At 36.5% G+C, this 18,386-nt stretch overlaps 1 protein-coding gene across 7 annotated transcripts; it reads right to left on the minus strand.

The window, feature by feature from the left end:
* Positions 1 to 155: 155 nt before the first annotated feature.
* On the minus strand, positions 156 to 17,459 carry NUDT13 (nudix hydrolase 13). Of its 7 annotated transcripts, XM_014557496.2 has the most exons (9): positions 17,325 to 17,459; positions 12,100 to 12,191; positions 9,174 to 9,313; positions 7,266 to 7,400; positions 6,323 to 6,429; positions 5,427 to 5,552; positions 5,151 to 5,262; positions 4,263 to 4,417; positions 156 to 1,283 (listed from the first exon to the last, which is right to left on the minus strand). In XM_014557496.2, the coding sequence occupies exons 2-9, from the start codon at positions 12,180 to 12,182 to the stop codon at positions 1,083 to 1,085; spliced, it is 1,059 nt and encodes a 352-aa protein (XP_014412982.1). In that variant the 5' UTR covers positions 12,183 to 12,191; positions 17,325 to 17,459; the 3' UTR covers positions 156 to 1,082. The 7 variants fall into 7 exon arrangements, 6 of the variants coding, with proteins under 6 accessions (XP_014412982.1, XP_032325761.1, XP_032325763.1 ...); XM_032469870.1 differs by lacking the exon at positions 9,174 to 9,313; XR_004315923.1 differs by lacking the exon at positions 156 to 1,283 and having other exon boundaries at positions 4,279 to 4,449; positions 5,151 to 5,305.
* Between the last annotated feature and the right edge of the window lie 927 nt (positions 17,460 to 18,386).

The following is an 18,386-nucleotide window of genomic DNA, read 5'->3' on the forward strand; positions in this document are numbered from 1 at the left end:
AATGGTATTTCTTCTGGTCGTTGCTTTAGTCATTATACAGACTTGGAAACTGGACTTAAATGTTTGTCACATAAATAGAGATTACTTCCTCCCACCCCCAATTCTCACTTTCTACAATTTTCTAACTATGATAAGACGCAAAAATACACCTGAACAAAGGTACAGACATTTATTTCATTCTCTCCAGGTAAGTACTTGTCCCTTATGACAAGGTATAGAATGGCATGTATAACTGATGAGAAATCCTAAATTTAGTTTATCCCATAAAACTCAAGAAATGGTTCATCTTCACTGATCCCTTCTTTGAAGTTACAGCACTTACTGGGTGTGCAAATGGCATCAACCATTTTACATTTAGGAAAACAGACATGGCAAGGGGTAATCTCTTCCTTGGTTCACAAACTGAGCAAATAACAGCAAAAAAGACTTAACTGTTTTGAGCCCCACTAGGATGCAGTTACCTCAACAGAACATCACTGCATCTGATTTATTACAGAATACCTTGAGGAAGACCTTAACTCCCACTTTCCTCAACCATTAGGATGACTTAAAGAAATATGACCTTTATTTAACTACCGTCTACAAAATAGTTACATGAATTCAAAAGTGTTATGTTGTGCTATTTTAAAAAATTCTATGAGGATTAAAAAGTAACTCAGTCTGTTGAGATTTGCTATATATTTTTTGATACCAACATAAAAGTTTTAACTAAAATTATACCAGGCACATTTTGGCAGTTAGTATAAACCCGGCATTAATAAGTCACATGCCAAAAGATGTTTGCTTCCAAAGCACAGGAGAAAATGAGTGAACAAGAGCCTATATCCAAACTAATGCTTTAGCCTTCCCTTTGATTTTGACAACTGTCATCTTGTCAGTTTTGGCATTTTTGATTGCCTGTGAGTAGGGACTTCTTCATGAACACTGCTGGTAGTGATGTCTCGCTGTAAGCTCTTCACCTGCTCTGCCTTATGAGATTGTCCTGGATATGGCCTTTTGTCACCTCCTCTTTATCAGCTGATATTTGATGTTCCCCTGAGACAGTGAGGAGGTGTTTACCTGATCAGGTGACCCAATCTGAGCTAAACAGGCAGGGTAAAACGGATTGGTTTTTCCACCCACTCCTTAATCAGTTGGTGGGCAATAGCGAACTTTGGGGGCAAACAGAATGGGAAAGCCCCATTCTGTTGCTGAGTGTATGGGTTGTTTCTCCTCAGGGCTATGGCCACCTCATCGTGCCTGAACCAGGCAGCTGCTTCTAGTTCTCTCAAGTTCAACCGGATCTGAAAGACATAAGGAAAAACAGGATATAAGGTTAGGAGCTACAAAACTTAGAATACTATGGCCAAAGATGAGAAAATGGTTCTAGAACTGAGCAGTCTTAGAAGGTAATATCTGGGATCTATAGTCTGGGAGATAATCAGTTCTAGATATTGTCCAGAAGCAAAGGAGCCATAATTAAGAGAGTTAGGTGTATTTTTTAAAAAAACAACTTTATTGTGGTATAATTTCTGTACAGTAAACTATACATATTTCAGATATACAATTTGATGAATTTTGATAGATGTATATACACCAATGAAACCACCACCACAATCAAGATAACTAACATTTCCATCACTTCCCAAGAGGTACAAATTTTGAACTCTCAACTTACCCTTCCCACCCCTTTTACACCCTGGTAACTGTAAGTTTCTTCTCTATGTCTGTGAGTCTATTTCTGTTTTGTAAATAAGTTCATTTGTGTCTTTTTTTTTTTAGATTCCATATATGAGTGATATAATATGGTTTTTTTCTTTCTCTTTCTTGGTTTACTTCACTTAGAATGACAATCTCCAGGTCCATCCATGTTGCTGCAAATGGTATTGTTTTATTCTTTTCTATGGCTGAGTAGTATTCCATTGTGTATATATACCACAATTTCTTTGTCCAGTCATCTGCTGATGGATATAGGTTGTTTCCATGTCTTGGCTATTGTAAATAGTGCTGCTGTGAACATTGGGGTGCATGTGTCCTTTCAGATTATATTTTTCTCCAGAAATATGCCCAGGAGTGGGATTGCTGGATCATATGGTAAGTCTATTTTTAGTTTTTTTAAGGAACCTCCATACCGTCCTCCATAGCAGCTGCACCAATTTACATTCCACCAATAGTGTAGGAGGGTTTCTTTTTCTCCTCTGCAGCAATTAGGTTTGTTTGATTAGCATTTCATTTACTGAGGCTTGCTTTATGAGCCAGCATGTGATCGATTCTGGAGAATGTTCCATGTGCACTTGAGAAGAATATGTATTCTGCTGCTTTCAGACATAATGCTGTATAAATCTCAATTAAGTCCATCTAGTCCAAAGTGTCATTTAGGGCCTATATTTCCTAATTGGTTTTCTGTCTGGATGATCTGTCCATTGATGTAAATGGGGTGTTAAGGTCCCCACTATTATTGTGTTATTGTCAATTTCTCCTTTTATGTTTGTTAACAGTTGCCTTATATACTGAGGTGCTCCTATGTTGGGTTCATATATATTTACAGTTGTTATATCTTCTTGGATTGATCCCTTGAGCATTATGTAGTATTCTTCTTTGTCTCTTTTAACAGTCTTTATTTTAAAATCTAAATAAAGATTTTGTCTGATAGAAGTTTGCTACTCCAGCTTTCTTTTGGTTTCCATTTGCATGAAATACCTTTTTCCATCCCTTGCTTTCAGCCTGCATGTGTCTCTAGCTCTGAAGTGTGTCTCTTATAGACAGCATATATATGGATCTTGTTTTTGTATCCATTCAGCTAGTCTGTGTCTTTTGGTTGGAGCATTTAATCCATTTACATTTCAAGTAATTATTGGTATGTATGTTTTTATTGCCATTTTGTTAATTGTTTTGGGGTTTGTTTTTGTAGGTCTTTTATTCTCTTTCTTCATTTTGTTCTCTTCTCTTGTGGTTTGATGATTGTAGAGTTACATTGGTTTGTGGTTACCATGAAGTTTTGGTATAGAAGTCTATATGTATACATGATTGTTTTAAGTTGCTGGTTTCTTATTTTCAAATGCATTTTAGATACCCTGCATTTGTACCCTCCTCCCCCTTACTTTTCTTTTCTCTCTCTTTTTTTTTCCCTGTTACTTTTCTTATTCTAGTTGTGGCTTTTTTTTTTTTTTTTTTTTTTTACCTAGAGAAGTTCCTTTAACATTTGTTGTAAAGCTGGTTTGGTAGTGCTGAATTCTTTTGGCTTTTGTTTATCTGTAAAGCTTTTGATTTCCCCATCAAATCTGAACAAGAGCCTTGCTGGATAGAGTATTCTTGGTTGTAAGTGGTACTTTTTTAATATTAAAAAAATATATTTAAAAAATCCTGGAAGCTCAAATACTAAAATATTAAGATTGATTAACATTGAAGGGTAAGTTGTGAATAATGCTTATTTCTCTTTGCACCTATATTGATTATATAACTTTCCATTAAAAAAACACGAATATTTCTCTTCTTTAAAGGACAAGGGTTAATTAATGATCATTGAAAGCATAGTATCTTCCTTGCAAGAAGCAAAGTAATGCAAACTGCATCCACAGAAAGTTGAGACAGATTAGATATTAGTCATTGTAAAGAAACCAAAGCACACAATAGACAGACTTCGGCAGATAGGGACCAAAGGCCATCTGTCAGGGATGCTACAGAAAAGCAAGGTGAGGTTGGATAAGACAACATTTAAGTCCCTTTCAACCAGAAGTTCCTATAATTTTATATTATTAGTTCCCAACATCTTGACTGACTTGAGCAATATGATCAATCATTAAATTTTATATGTTTATTGTGTATTCTATGTAAGATGCTCTGTGTTTCTGTTTTGTTTTGGTTTTGGTTTTTTGGGGGGTGGAGGGGGAGGCAATTAGGTTTGTTCATTTGTTTATTTATTTATTGGAGGTACTGGGGATTGAACCCAGGACCTTGTGCATGCTGAGCACTCACTTTACCGCTGAGCTATACCCTCCCTACTAAGATGCTCTGTTAATTTCCTAATGATGAAAGATTTTTTTTTTTATGATGGAGATAGATATACAAGAAAGAATGGTGACCATGTTGGCACTCCCAATTTTCATGGTGATTATTTGTTTTCTTTACAAGATTGCAAATTCCTTAAGAGTGTACATCATATCTTACACATCTTTGTATAATCTAGACAATGCTGGACTAGACTGGTGCTTAGTAAGTACCTACAGACCAGCAAAGGATGGATGAGGCAAAGGGTATATCGTAAGGGAAGCATCAGAACTTACCTCTGTCTGCCCTGGTTTCACCGTTGCATGACAAGCAATCATGAGTGAGCTATTAGGAAAGGGCCAGTGCTGGGATGCAGAGTAGTGCAGCCTTTCCACCTCCAATCCCACCTCTTCTGCAACTTCTCGCCGGACAGTCTCTTCCAGACTTTCACCTACAAGCATCTCAGATTAATTCAGGACAGCCCTGTAGCAGGAAGGGTGATACAGATGCCCATTTGTGAAAGGAGCGCAAAGCTGCCTCCAAAGTTTCAGTGAAATACTCTTGGGAGAGCCCTAAATCTCTGAGTTTCTACAACACTAGGAATCAAGTCTGGAATACTTGAACCTACTAGGTTAGTTATGCAAAATAAGAGTGGGAGAGGCTGCTGCTGCCCTCAGCTTTTTAATTAAATTTGAATGCCACATTTCACCATTTGCAAATTTTACCCCAATAGACTGAGGGGAAAAAACCCTAAAAATAAATATTAAATTCTAGTTAACATTAATATAATACTAATATGCATATTATATATTGATAACATTAATGTTATTAATATGCATGCTGAAATATTGAGGAGTAAGTGTACTAATGTCTGCAATCTATGCATCAAAAAATAAGATGGATTGATGGGTGGATAGAGGAATGGGTAGACAGATATGTGATAAAGTACAGTAATTATGGAATTTAGGTGGTGAGTATGAGTGTTTACTATTTAAGTCTTCCAATTATGCTTATGTTTGAAAATTTGCCTATAAAATACTGGAAAATTGTAATGCCAGACATTTTCTCTATAATAAGGAAGAATATGCTTGAGACTCCAAGCACTATTGCAAAAAGACAAATACATACTGTTGGTAAGCTTTTGTGTCCTTAAATGTCATCTGTACATACCCTAAATTCCTTACCTATATCACAAAAACCTGCCAAGGCAGAATACATTCCCTTGGGAAAGAAACTTTGGCGGGCAAGCAGGCATCGAGTTCCATCTGACACCAGAGTGATCACCACAGGAGCCATCTGGGAAAAGGGGATGGAAACTTAGACACTAAGGCTTTGGGACCTGTTAATGAGATAAAGGAATAAATAACTAAGGAAAGCCTTTTAGTTGTACAGGCTTCCATCCCCAGGGCAGAGTAGTGCACAACCTTCTTGGATTACTGTCCTTTTAAAGAAGCACTTACCTGTGGATAATAGATGATCTGATTGGAAGAGCACACACGCTTGCTGCCAGCCATGTTCTTCTTGGTGGGCTGCCCACTTCTGCTGCAGAACTGATGAGTGTCATGCCAGCGGAGAAGAGCTTGAGCCTGGGAATACGACAATGGACTTGATTTCATTTGGAGAGGATGTGGGGCTCACCAATAACAGTGCTGGGCCTCCTATTTAAGCAACTCAAAGGGATATGCCAATTTCTTTCCAGCTCACCTACTTTAAATGATTATTAACTATTTAAGCTTTAAAATAAGGAAACTATCTGAACATAGTCGTCTAGTATTTGAAGAATAAATTTTTAAAAAGCATATTTTAAATGTATTATGAATCATTTTAAAAATACATAATATATGAAGTATTATAATCATCCATGTACTTATGACCCAGTTTAAAAAGAAAACATTTCCAATGTAATTAAACACCCCAACATGTACTCCTCCCCAATAAAGTTGGAATTTTTTGGCAAATAAAAAAATGTTTAGAGCTACCTCTTTAAATGGACAATCAAAAGCACTTTAGCAAGTGAAATCTAAAGCTGGAGGACAAGTCATTAAAACTACATAAAATAATTTCTCATGATACATATGTCACGCTGTGGTCATTCAAAATGTTTATGAGGCTGATAGATCATATTGCTGTGGATCTTCATGCCCTTAGGAGAAAATGATACTGAGGACCTTAGGAGAACAATGGTCCTGCCAAAAACAGGATAAAAGAAGGAAGAAGCCGTAATCTCTCCCTACTGCACATTGTCTTTCTGCCAGCGTTTGTAGGAAGGACTATGATCTGCCAAAGGAGAAATCAAATGTTGCCCATATACACTACTTTACTAAATTTCCTACCGAATGGAGAAATCAAAAGGTACCGTGGATAACAAGGAGGCATCCTTCACATTCAGCTGATAGAGAGCCTTCCTCAGCTCAGTGAAAGACCCTGTGAGCTCTTTCTCCACTTCAGGTTTCTGCAAGGAAGCTGAAAAATTGGAGAAGAGAACGAAATGAAACAAATGTCAGACTTTGCCTCGGGGACCCTCTCAAGTATATCCTGTTAGAACAGTGTTTCCCAAGCTCACCTAATAAGACTCAACTAGGGAGAATAAAAAATTTACAGGTTCTCAAGCCCCTACCTGGAAATTCTGAGTAGGAGATGAGTGAGGCCCAGAAATCTTTATTTTTTTTAAACAAGCACCAGGAGATTCTTATATTCAGGCAAATTTGGGAAACATTAGTGCACAGTGTTTCTCAAGATCCTCTTCAGGGCAGTAAGAACATTTGCACTAGCCACACACTATCCCTGGAAAAAAGATGAAATGGGACCTCAAAGCTCCCATCTGAACCTCATTCCAGCATCATTACATTTACACCTAGACCCTGAAAGAGAGAAGGAAAGCCTGAGAGAAGTCATGAGCCTATAGCAAACCGGTTCCCAAATGCAGGTCTGAAGACCCAGAGCTACTGCAAGGTAACGTGTTTATTCACCTGCATTGATAAGAGAAATAAGAATAATGTCATGAATTTTAAAACATTTCTTATAAAATATTTAAGACATAGAAAATGTATCAAGGTACAGAGAATAATACAATAAACATCTCTGTACCCACCACACAGCTGGGAAAGAAAGCATGAAAATATCTTTATTTTTTTGTGAGTGATGATGATAGTAGATGATAGTATTTTGCTATGTCATAACTTTTTAAAAAATTGAAATTGTTTTCGTATGCTTAAAATGTTCTTTGAAATTTTACTCTTATGTGGCATCCCAAAGTCTAAGAACACCGGGAAGTACCCATTAGGGAAAAAGTTATGTACCATTTATGGAAGAGGAGCTATTTAGACCTAGATCCAGAGCAAACCATGCTTCTTGCTGTTCGGAGCATCCAATCAGCACGGAATCTTCTATTCTTTGACTATCCTGTCCAAACTTACCCAGAAGCCTTTCCAACTCTAAGAAACACAAAAGGGAAGAAAACAAGGGTTTTAATTAAACCACTAGAGCCATAGACTTACAGGAAACCATCTACTTCAACTTGAAGTAGGTACACCTGGATGCCAGTCACTGCCCTGCAGCTAATTAGCTATGTAATCTTGGTCTAATCACTTAACCTCCCCAGGCCTCTGTTTTCTCATCAGCAATCTGAAGTTTAGACTACAAAATTCTTTCTGTATAACACTGTATTACTCTACGATTGTATCATAAAAGGAGCATGTCCCTTAGTTTTAAAGATACAGGAAAGTAGATTTTTTAAAAATTTCTTCTGTATAGCATGGAAAATTATGTTCTATATCTTGTAATAAACTTTAATAAAAAATATAAAAACAAATTATGTATGTGTATGCACAACTGGGATATTGTGCTGTACACCAGAAATTGACACATTGTAATTGACTGCACTTCAATTTAAAAAAGGTGGGGGGATCATACCAAGTGCCAAGAAAAAAAGATCCATGATAGTTAACTTATTATGGCACTGAAAAAAAAAAAATGTGTCATGCTTAAAATGGTAGAGAGACCAGATCAGCTCTGTACTTTAGTCTCTAGATTATGCTGCTTCTGTGGGCCAAGGTAGACTATTCATCTGAGATCCCGGTCTGTATAAGACAAGTGCTGTATAGAGAGAAAACCTGTCCTCCCATGCATGAAGGACTCGTATTTATTTGTCCATAATACAACATTACATTGCTAATCTGTAAATAATGTTTAGTACCTTCTGATAAGCATCCCCATATACTTCTGCCCTGCTAGAAACTACCTAAGTATTCATCTGACCCACAGAGGAATTTCCCTAGCACTGTATTTAGAAGTCAGTGTATAGTGACATCACATAAAACTGAAAGTTAGCATTTTTTTCACCATTTTTAACTTAGTTATGTATTTATTTTACAATATCATATTTTTAAAATTGAAGTATAGTTGATGTACAATATTATATGTTACAGGTATACAATATAGTGTTTCACAAATTTTTAAAGGTTATACTCCATTTATAGTTATTATAAAATATTTGCTGTATTCCCCATGTTGTACAATACATCCCTGTCGCTTATGTTATACCTAATGGTTTGTACCTCTTAATCCTCCACCTCCATCTTGCCCCTCCCCCTTCCCTCTCCCCACTGGTAACCACTAGCATCTTGAAAGCCAAATCCCAGTGGCTTAGATATCTCTAGTTATATACCCTAAGAGAGTTCTCAAAACCAATTAATTTTAGCTCACATTTAGTTTTGACCCTTCTAGGAGAAATCAAGTCATGAGGCAAAGCTTAAACAGTGTAACAGTGAGCAACGCCATGGAGGCTGGAAATCACTGGTCCATGACAGGGGTTAGCAAAACATTTTAAGTTTTGTGAGCCATATGGTCTGTGTCACAACTCCCAACTCTCTCTTCTGCCATTTTAGTGCAAAAGCAGTCAGAGACAACATGTAAATGAATGAGTATGTCTGTGTTGCAACAAAAATTTATTTACAAAATAGGCACAGGTTCCAATTTGGACAGCAGTTTTGCTGACCCTTGGTTTAAGGCAGTAGTGGTTCATACCCGTACCAAATAATAGAATATAACTGGGTGATTCAGGTTTATACACTAAATAATTAATTGGCAGAAGCAGTTTGAAAAATCTGGACTCTGAAGTCAGAGGATTCTTCTCAGGGATTCAATATGGACGAGTTCTGCTTAGTGGCCACAGGCTGGTCTACTCTACTGGTCCAGTTTAGGCTTACCTAATAGGCTGTGCTGGGGGGCCAGGTATTGATGTCCTGATTTCTGAAGCAAAGGAGCCAGGTTATGGAAGAGATAAAATGCTCCTGTCTGCTGGGCTTTTTTACATGCATCATCATCTTCCTTCAGCTCAAATAAATACCTATATTGTGGAAGTAATCAGAGCATTACAAAACCACACCTAGTTACTTGTGAAGCATTCGTCTTTGAGAATTCTGTTCCTGCAATTCTCTCCACCACAGTTATTCCCTTTTATTTATTTACATCCTAAATTGCTTTAAAAAAGGATTTGGGGTAGCTACAGGGAGTCATTCCATCCTTTGCCCATATAAACTTCTGTGGTTGCACTTACCTGGTATTATTTGTTAATCTGTCTGTCTCATAGTCTGAAAGACTATGATCTCTGTAAGGGCAGAGTATTCCTTAGTTCTATATTGCCAGTAATTAGCATATGGAATGGCTCAATTCAATAAATATTTACTGAATTGAACCTCAAGTTACTTTGCCAATATTATTGTTATGAGGCAAGAATTTACATGCGAGTGAAAGGAAAACCTGTACATTGATAAAGCATCAACCACAGAGTACCTAGCAGATGGGAGCCGACCTTATTACTGCAGACAGAGCAAGCAGTATACCTTCAGGAACTCTCATTCAGTCTAGGGATGATAAAGAGCAAACTTTATCTTTAATGCACTCTTGTTTCAACCATCTAGTCCTCCAAGTGGATGACATTAGCTCCTTAAGTCTACTGAAGGGACCACTGATGAGAGGGAAGCCATACTTGACCTACACTCACTTAATAAGTGTAATAATGTCACTAGCCAAAATTAAAATGTGGAAAAAGAGAACATCCTATAATTAGTTTCTCTAAAAATATATATAAAAAAGTAATGGAGCAAGTTCTGGGCTTTTCCAGTACCTTCGTTAAGGATGGCTCCTTTCAAGAGCTTGGGAATCAGGGCAGGGTCTGCACGATTCAGGGAGGACTGAAAGTGGAGTCTCCTTCTGGGGCCTTAGGGATAACAGTTTTTGACTGTTGAAAGCCCTGAAACAGATTCTCAGGTATATGGCATATTTTGTCACTTAAGGGGGAAACACAGTTTACAGATATTTTCTGTAGGATCTGGGAGCTTTTGTAACACCAGTAGAGATGGCTCCACTTAAAACTACAAAGCAAAAGGATAAATGTGCCCCAGTGGCATCTTTAGGAACCTATTTTTGACTATGATAAAAGAGATTACAATGAGTACTTTATAAACAGAAGACAAAAGAAACCTGAGATTTTAATACTCATGATATTTTTAAACTTATAATGAGTGACTGCAACCTCCTGGGACAAAGACTCAATGTATGTCAAAGGAAGACATGTGCCACTCAGAAGTTACCAAATATAAACAATAGAGCAAACACTGCTGCCTTTGTAAAAGAACAGTAAGAGTGGTACAACTTGTGCTTTGCCCTAATGACCCTAGAAAGCAAAACACTTCAAAAACATCCAGGTTAAGGTCTTAAACCCAGGGCCTCACTGGAACTGGGACTGAGATCCAAAAAGTTCTTGACATTCTTCTTGATCAAAACACTATATTTTGAAATGCATTTTACCCCTTTAGTTATAATAGTATGGAAACCAAAATGCTAAGATTATCAAACTTAAACTGTTTTTCCCTTATTATCAAAGTAAAAAAAAATAGTCATCCTATAGAAATCAGAAAATACACTTATCAATTTTCTTTAAAAAAGAGAAATTATCAAGAGTCCCACCACTGAGATCTGATCACTATTTAGACCTTGGAATTCTCCAAACTATTTATTAATATTATGCATCTATCATATTATAATAAGTATATTTAGAACTGATCTAATTTGTAGCCTTTTTCTTCAACATTAACATTTTTTCACACCATATTCTTTATTAATAGAATTTTTGTTTGTGTGATTTTTTAAATTCATTTTCAATATATTTAACCCCTTTAACACTCATTTTTTTAGACTATTCAGTAATTCTGTTACTATTTTCAGAGTCTTGACTTAAGCACTGTAATAACCTGTGTCCAACAATATATAAAACAAGTATTGCAGTTCTCACTCTTGCTCATGTAGGATTGTATATGTTTATGTGCCTTTACATTTTAGACTGGGCACTTGTGTTTGGCAGAGCTTTCAATGTGGGAAGCCCTGGCTGTGAGTGTATCCCTCCAGAGGGGTTTTACATTTGCTTCTGCAAGGTGCAGAGGTATTAATAAATCTATGAATACTACATGAATTCTTTTCTTAGGGTCAGGGTTTTGGGACCACACCACGTACATGGTGCAAATTTAGACCACAAAACTGTATGAGAGCAGGCTAGTGATTTCAAATTCCCAGATTTCAAATTTACCCAGGCTGAGGACAAAAAAGTCCTTTATCACCTTCCTATACTGGTGTAGATTTTTTTTTCTAGTCTACCTTTCACTGAAGTTTAGTTCTTGGGGGTAGAAATGGGGGGTGTGCAGAGATTGGAGTTATCTACCTTATTTTCAGAAAACTTAACTATTATTCAGTATAGTTTTTAATTCCATCATATGGGTGTACCATAATTTAATTTCTCCCTTGCTTTCACTCATCCATTCAACAATATTTCAGTGCCTACTATGTGCCAGATACTAGGGTTTTATGCACTAGGGGAAATGTAGTGAAAAAGATAAAGTTCTTATTTTATAGAATGTTTATTTCAGTATGTCAGACATTTTAGGTATTTTAGATAATATTGGAAATTTAGTTTGTTTTAGAATTTTTCTAATTATAAATAATTTGCAAAGAACATATTTATATGTAAATCTTAGTCATACATCCTTAATCCCCAGTACAGGATTGTGACATAATTATATTTTATAATTTAATGGGCCAAAGACAGAATAATCAGAGCTCAGTTTGGTCAAAACTCACCGTGTCTTAGTGACATAGGTTGACAGTTGTCTATAGCACCAAAAAGATTTTCTTCTGCAAGCAATTCCACAATACAGGGACATTGTCAAGTCCTTAGGAGAATGAGGAGTTAAAAAAAAAAAAAGATTATGGCATTCAATTTAAAGTAATGAATCACCAAGAGGGTTATACTTCAAGCCAATTAAATAGGATCACTATTTAATATTAAGGAAAGATAAACAGAGTAGAAGTCAGATGATCTGGCTTCTAAATTGCATTTCTACTGCTAACTAACTGTGAGATTTCAACTTTTCAGTACCTAATTCAGTACCTTTCCTAATCTACAGAATTGAACCCTGTTCTGCCTACCTAATAAGTTGTTGTGAGAGTCAGCTAACTATCCACAAAAAAGATGTGCTCCTCCTTTCATATTGTGGAATTCTTGCTGAGAGGTAGGTGCCAAGCTAAGCCTACATTTCTCTCCTCCTTTGGTCCTTTGGTAGGACCAAAACTAGATCTTAACAATAGAATGTAAGTGTAAGTGATAGGTGTCTCTTCTAGGCTGAAGCAGTTAAGAAGTGGGTATGCCTTCTCCATCCTCTTTCCCCATCTGCTTGGAAGACTCTGGAATGGGAGAGCCATTAGATGGAGGAGCCTGGATCCTTGAATTCCTACATGGAGAAAAGCCACCCACCAACCAGGGACTCCCCACCTTGGACTATTTGTGAGTTAGAAATAAGCTTCCACCGTAGTAAGCCACTGGCATTTTGAAGTTTGTTACAGCAGCTAGCATTACCCTAGCAGACCAGGTCTCCAGAGTCATGGAGCCAAGTTTCTCAGAATACATGAAAAGCAAAGTCCCTTTGAAAATGAAGTAAGAACCCTGTAGATAAGGAAAATATAAAATCGCAGGCATTAGGAAAATATTTCAAAAGGCAGCAATGCAAATCTACATGGATCTAAGCTATTTTCTATTTTTTTATATCATTGTGAGAGGGAAAAATTTCTGTATCTTAAGAATCCATTCTGCCGAAGGTGATTCCTTTTAAATTGTATATCAGTTAGCATTTTATTCCCCATGAAAAGTAAAGTTCACATTAGCAATAAAGAAGTCAAAGAAGTCCACTGAAATGAGAAAATCAGTGCAGTTAAATAACCAACCACCCTTTTAACTGTGCCCAAAAGAAGCAAGCTTAACACTGAACCACTGAGAAACATCTAAAGTTTAGGCTTACTTCTGGGTTGCATAATTATGAATCACTGATGACTAATCCTTGGACAGCTTTGGCTACAGTCTATGTCCTAGTCAAGGGCAAAATATATTTAGTAAGCAACATTCAGCGAAGTATTTATTGAGCTTTATGCAAGCTCTCTTAAGGGACACAAAAATGTACAGGATGGAAATCTTGCCCTTAAGAGACTCTAACAGGAGAGAGAAAACAAATATACATCTTTCACAGAAGGCAGTATGTGATATGTAGGTTACACAGCACTCTAGGAGAGTATTAAAGGTATAATCCCTATTTACTGGAAGAAATGAATTTAAAGGTCAATATTTGTCTCCTATACAATTCTGAGAATGTAAATTGGTACAATATCTTTGGAGGGCAATTTGGGAATATCTATCAAAATGTAAATAAATATCCCTTTCCCCTACCAATTACACTTCTATGAATTTATCCTAGGAAGGAAAGGACATGTACAGGAATGTTAACTGAAAATTATAATAAAATGGAATAATACACAGCTATTAAAAATACAGATAACAGTAGAAAAATATATACGCAGTAACAGAGAAAGATATTCAGATTATTAAGTAAGAAAAGCAAGTAGTGTTTAGTTGGTTTAGCATGATCTAATTAACTTATAAAGAAAAGGAAATATACATATATACACCAATGTAACTACATATGTATTTATTTATATATTTTAAATGACTAGAAGTACACGTACCAAACTTTTTTTTTTAATTGAAGTATAGTTGATTTATAATGTGTTAATTTCTGGTGTTGTGTTAATTTCTAGTGATCCACTTATACATATATATTCATATTCTTTTCCATTATGGTTTATTATAGGATATCAAATACAGTTCCCTGTGATGCACAGTAGGACCTTGTTGTTTATCTATTTTGTTTATAGTAGTTTGTATCTGCTAATCCCAAGCTTCTAATTTATCCCCACCTCCACCCTCTTTCCCCTTTGGTAACCGCAAGTTTGTTTTCTATGTCTGTGAATCTGTCCAAACTGTTGACAAGTGACTAATTTTAAAAAGTAAGATGGAGATAGGGATTGAAAAGGGTACTTGTAATTTTTACTTTTTACGTTTTTGAACTTTAAAACATTTTTTTAGCCATGTGTTCATATTTCTTGTAAATAAGATAGCGAGTAATAAAACAGTAGTTCCCAGGACTAACTGCACTAAGAGGCGTTTTCCAGGCCATTGTTCCAAGTAGCATTTCATCACATTCTCTGAGAGCCTTAGGGAATTTCTTTTGTGAGTTCCTTGAATTCCTTTGGTGAGTCTGTAAGAGCTGTTTGTAGTTATGACTACCGACTAATCTGTGTGGCCCACTGTGCTTCTCTGCCTGATGCTTTGCCTAAATGTAATGCCTACTAAGTTAACCATAGCCAATGTGGATTATCATGGTTGGCTGACTCATAGGCTGGTGGTCACAAAGCTTGTAGAAGACAAAGTTACTAATGAAGCTTTAAAAAAATTGATAATCAAAAGGAAAACCAGACATATATTATTGGTGCAGTCATAAACCTAGTAAAGATTAAGTCTAAAACCTTTTCTAAATGGTCCCTTGTATATTTTTTATGCACATCGTACATAAAAGCAGTATAGACTACTTAAAAGTTAAAGAAGAGAAAATGATTTCCTTAAAATTCAGCTTTAACTGTATTTTCCTCTTTCAAATAGATTGTTTAAATTATCAAAACTATAACAATATTACAGGACATCTAGAAAACGGAACTGTGAGAGCACCCATAATATTACCACATTAATATAATTTACATATTGGTCCTTTGCACACACGCACTTTACATATTTATAATCAGTGAACATTTTTTTCAACTTGCTTTCAGGAAACATGTCATAGGCAGTTTCCCATGTTTTTGTATAAACTTTATTTATTTTTATGGCTGCATAATATTACCTCAAGTGACTCCCTTCCTTATTTTGCTAAGTATTCCTCTAATTTTAGACATTTAGATGGCTCTGATTTTAAATCACCAGAAATAAATACAACTGCATACCTCTGTGCTGCTGTTTTCAGGTTACCTCTGTAAGTTCCCCGACATAGAATTATTGGGACAAAATTTGTTTTATAATCGTATGGCTTTCTATACATTGCTACATTTATAAAGGTTGATGGCATTTAATTAAAAAATGGAATTTTCATATTTTTTTATCACTGTTAAGACTCGAAGTGTTTTCAGATTTACTAGTTCTAGCTCCCCTTTTGTAAATTGTCTGTATGATGTCCTGTGCTCATTTACTTATTGTGGTTTTACTCTACTTTTGACCATTCTACTTTTAAAAATACTGTAGTACATTTACAGCATAGTCCATAATGTGATCACCGAAACCCACTGTAGGAACCATTGTTATATGTATTGCTTTTCTCTGCGAAGCTGTCATTCAGACTGAACCTCAGCACACAAAAAAAGAGGCTCTTTTAACAGTCAAGAGGATATATGAGATACTTTAAGGATGAAAATATAATTTCTTATGGCCCTATATTATTTAGAAGTCTAATGCAGGGAAAATTCATTACTGTTTTTCTGAGATGGTTTGTGATTTTCACCTTTAGGGGTGTTCAGTGTGAGGTATTATTCAAAATTTATTGACCCAAGGGCTCAGATTTGGTAAAGATACTACATAGGAAACTCATATCCAGCTGCCCAAATTCCTCATTAGGAACAGAATGGTTGTTTTTGTTTGAACTGGCAACCATTACTGTATTTTATGCCCAGTGGCACACTGGGGATAAAAATGCACTATTCACAAAATTAGTTTTGGAAGAAAATATTAGCACCATTATTTTACTTTAGATGACAAGCTCAGGTCTGCCTTCTGTTTTGTTTACAGTGCAAATACATGTCTCCTCCAAAGCAAGAAAGGGACAGGGAAATAAGCACTGGAGAGACTCGAACTGGAGAGATTCCTGGATCTCCCACTGACTGAATTTGTGACCTGGGGCTGTCACCTAACTTGTCAGGGAGTTTGGTTTCTGTCACTTCTCACAGGGGAAGGAAGGAGAGAAAAGAGACCTAACGTATGTTACAACCCTGTCAGGTTTTGAAACACGTAATTCTAAGCTCTGCTAGACTGTAAAATTCTTAAGGGTTGGGGTTGCATCTTCCCTGTCTACAGCATCTAGCACAGTCCCCATCACCTTGTAAAACACAACGTATATAAATGAATGAATGAATTTATCCCGTAGTACAAGACAGGAAGATAAAGCTTTGAGAGGTTAACTAAACAGAGCAACAGATTCAAACTCATGGCTGTCTGGCTCCAAAGCTCATGTTTTGATGAGAAATACATGGGAAAGCATCTTCCAACATTCATGTACTATTTAAGTTTTTAAAAAGTACAAAGACTGATAGAGATGAAAGGTAATATTATTTTGACCAAAAACTATTAAATGATAAGGCAAGGCCCTTAAGATTAACAATGTTTCTAAACCCCCTGTAATAAATGATTCAGACATGTTTCTCATCCTGTTCATCTTAAAACAAGAAAGATTAATTTATAAAAAGCACTATAGCATGACAAAAAAAAAAAAATCCATCTCGAATCTCTGTGGTTACTTCTCCCAAGAGGAGGCCAGGTTTGGCAGTATCTGAGAGAGTCCTTTTCAGCGGGTCTGACTTTTCATGACTGTGGACCTCAGTGGAATGCGAAATATGCGAAACTCAGGAGCCACTGGGAAACAGATTTCAAAGTCTCACTAACCAGCTTTATGGTTTGCTTTCTAAAAAATAATTTTTCTCCCCTAATTCAAACTGATTCAGGTACAATGCAGAGAAGTTAACAAATTCTGTTTTTAAATAACTCTCGAAAAATGTATCAGAAAATAACGACAGCTACACAAGTTATGATGCAAAGGTGATCATTGTCCCTGCAATAAGGAAGAGAGTCTGACAGAGGGATTTTTTCAAGTTCTGATTAGGTTTCCCCATAAAATCCTTGCACGTAGAACCTGGGTAGGTTTCTCTTCCTCTTTACTTACTCTGAAATCTGTTGTGGGTGCCTTCCTAGCCCTTGAGAATCAGCAGAAATGTTCCAAATGTTCTTAGGATGTTGGACTCCCCTTCCTGCATAATTGCTGCCTCTGACACACTTCCCTACTAGGGATGCAATCTGGGAAATGTAGTTCAATCCTCATGCCTGCTGCTGAGCTCACCAAAGTTAACCACGATTGTCAAAAGCATGCTTCTGCCACACTTCCCAGAATCCTCCTAGAGATGCATTCTGGGAATTGTAGTTCAATCCCCAGGCACGCTGCTGTGCCCTCAACTACAAATTAACCATGGTTGTTGTCAAAAGCATGATCTTCTAAGATCTAAACCCATTACCAGAATTTCTGCAGTAGTTCTAGCATTAGATTCATTTTTAAATAATGAACAATAGTCTTTAAACCCATCTTCCTATACAGAAGGCATTTTTTTGGGGTGGGAGTTGGGGGGGGAAGAGAAGTGTTGGGATGGGAATTCAGAGACCTTTCAACCTTTCTGTATCTCTAATTCTATCTCTGTCTGCCCAGTTCACAGCTCACTCTAACATTTCATGAAATTCTACCAATTTCAAAGGACAGGAGTGTTTCTAGGTGTGTTTGAGTTTATAGTCATCCCTTGACTACCCAGGGCAAGAGGATTGTTTGGCTGAAAGCAGTCTCCCAACGAAACTACTTTGATGCTGTTCCTTTTTCTTATTACTACTAAAATTACTTGTTAACACGGAAGACAGTTTTGAAGGCCATTCTTTCAACACATATTTAATGAGTACCAAATGTGCCTGGGACTGTTACAGGTACAAGATACAGCAAGGAACAAAACGTGTGAAAATTTCTGTCCCCATGTAACTTATATCCTAGAGGAAGAAACAAAGAAGTAAATATGAAATGTACCACATGGTTCATAAGTGCCAGTGAGAAAAATAAAATATGATAAGAGGAGGGAGGAATTTCATATTTTATATAGGGTGGTCAGCCTCATTGTTAAGGTGATATTTGAGTAATGACACTAAAGGAGCTGAGGAAGGAAGCCAAGTGGATACCTATGGGAAGACATTT

The sequence above is a fragment of the Camelus ferus genome, chromosome 29 (assembly GCF_009834535.1).
Source record: "Camelus ferus isolate YT-003-E chromosome 29, BCGSAC_Cfer_1.0, whole genome shotgun sequence".
Taxonomy (NCBI): domain Eukaryota; kingdom Metazoa; phylum Chordata; class Mammalia; order Artiodactyla; family Camelidae; genus Camelus; species Camelus ferus.

What these genes read in the sequence shown, in the direction of transcription:
- NUDT13 (XM_014557496.2), bottom strand. Translation starts at nt 12,182, where the DNA reads ATGTCCCTGTATTGTGGAATTGCTTGCAGAAGAAAATCTTTTTGGTGC. An exon ending in ACCTATGTCACTAAGACACG is followed by an intron (nt 9,314 to 12,099) that starts GTGAGTTTTGAC and finishes TCCACAATATAG; the next exon opens with GTATTTATTTGAGCTGAAGG. An exon ending in TAGCTCCTCTTCCATAAATG is followed by an intron (nt 6,430 to 7,265) that starts GTACATAACTTT and finishes CCAATTTTTCAG; the next exon opens with CTTCCTTGCAGAAACCTGAA.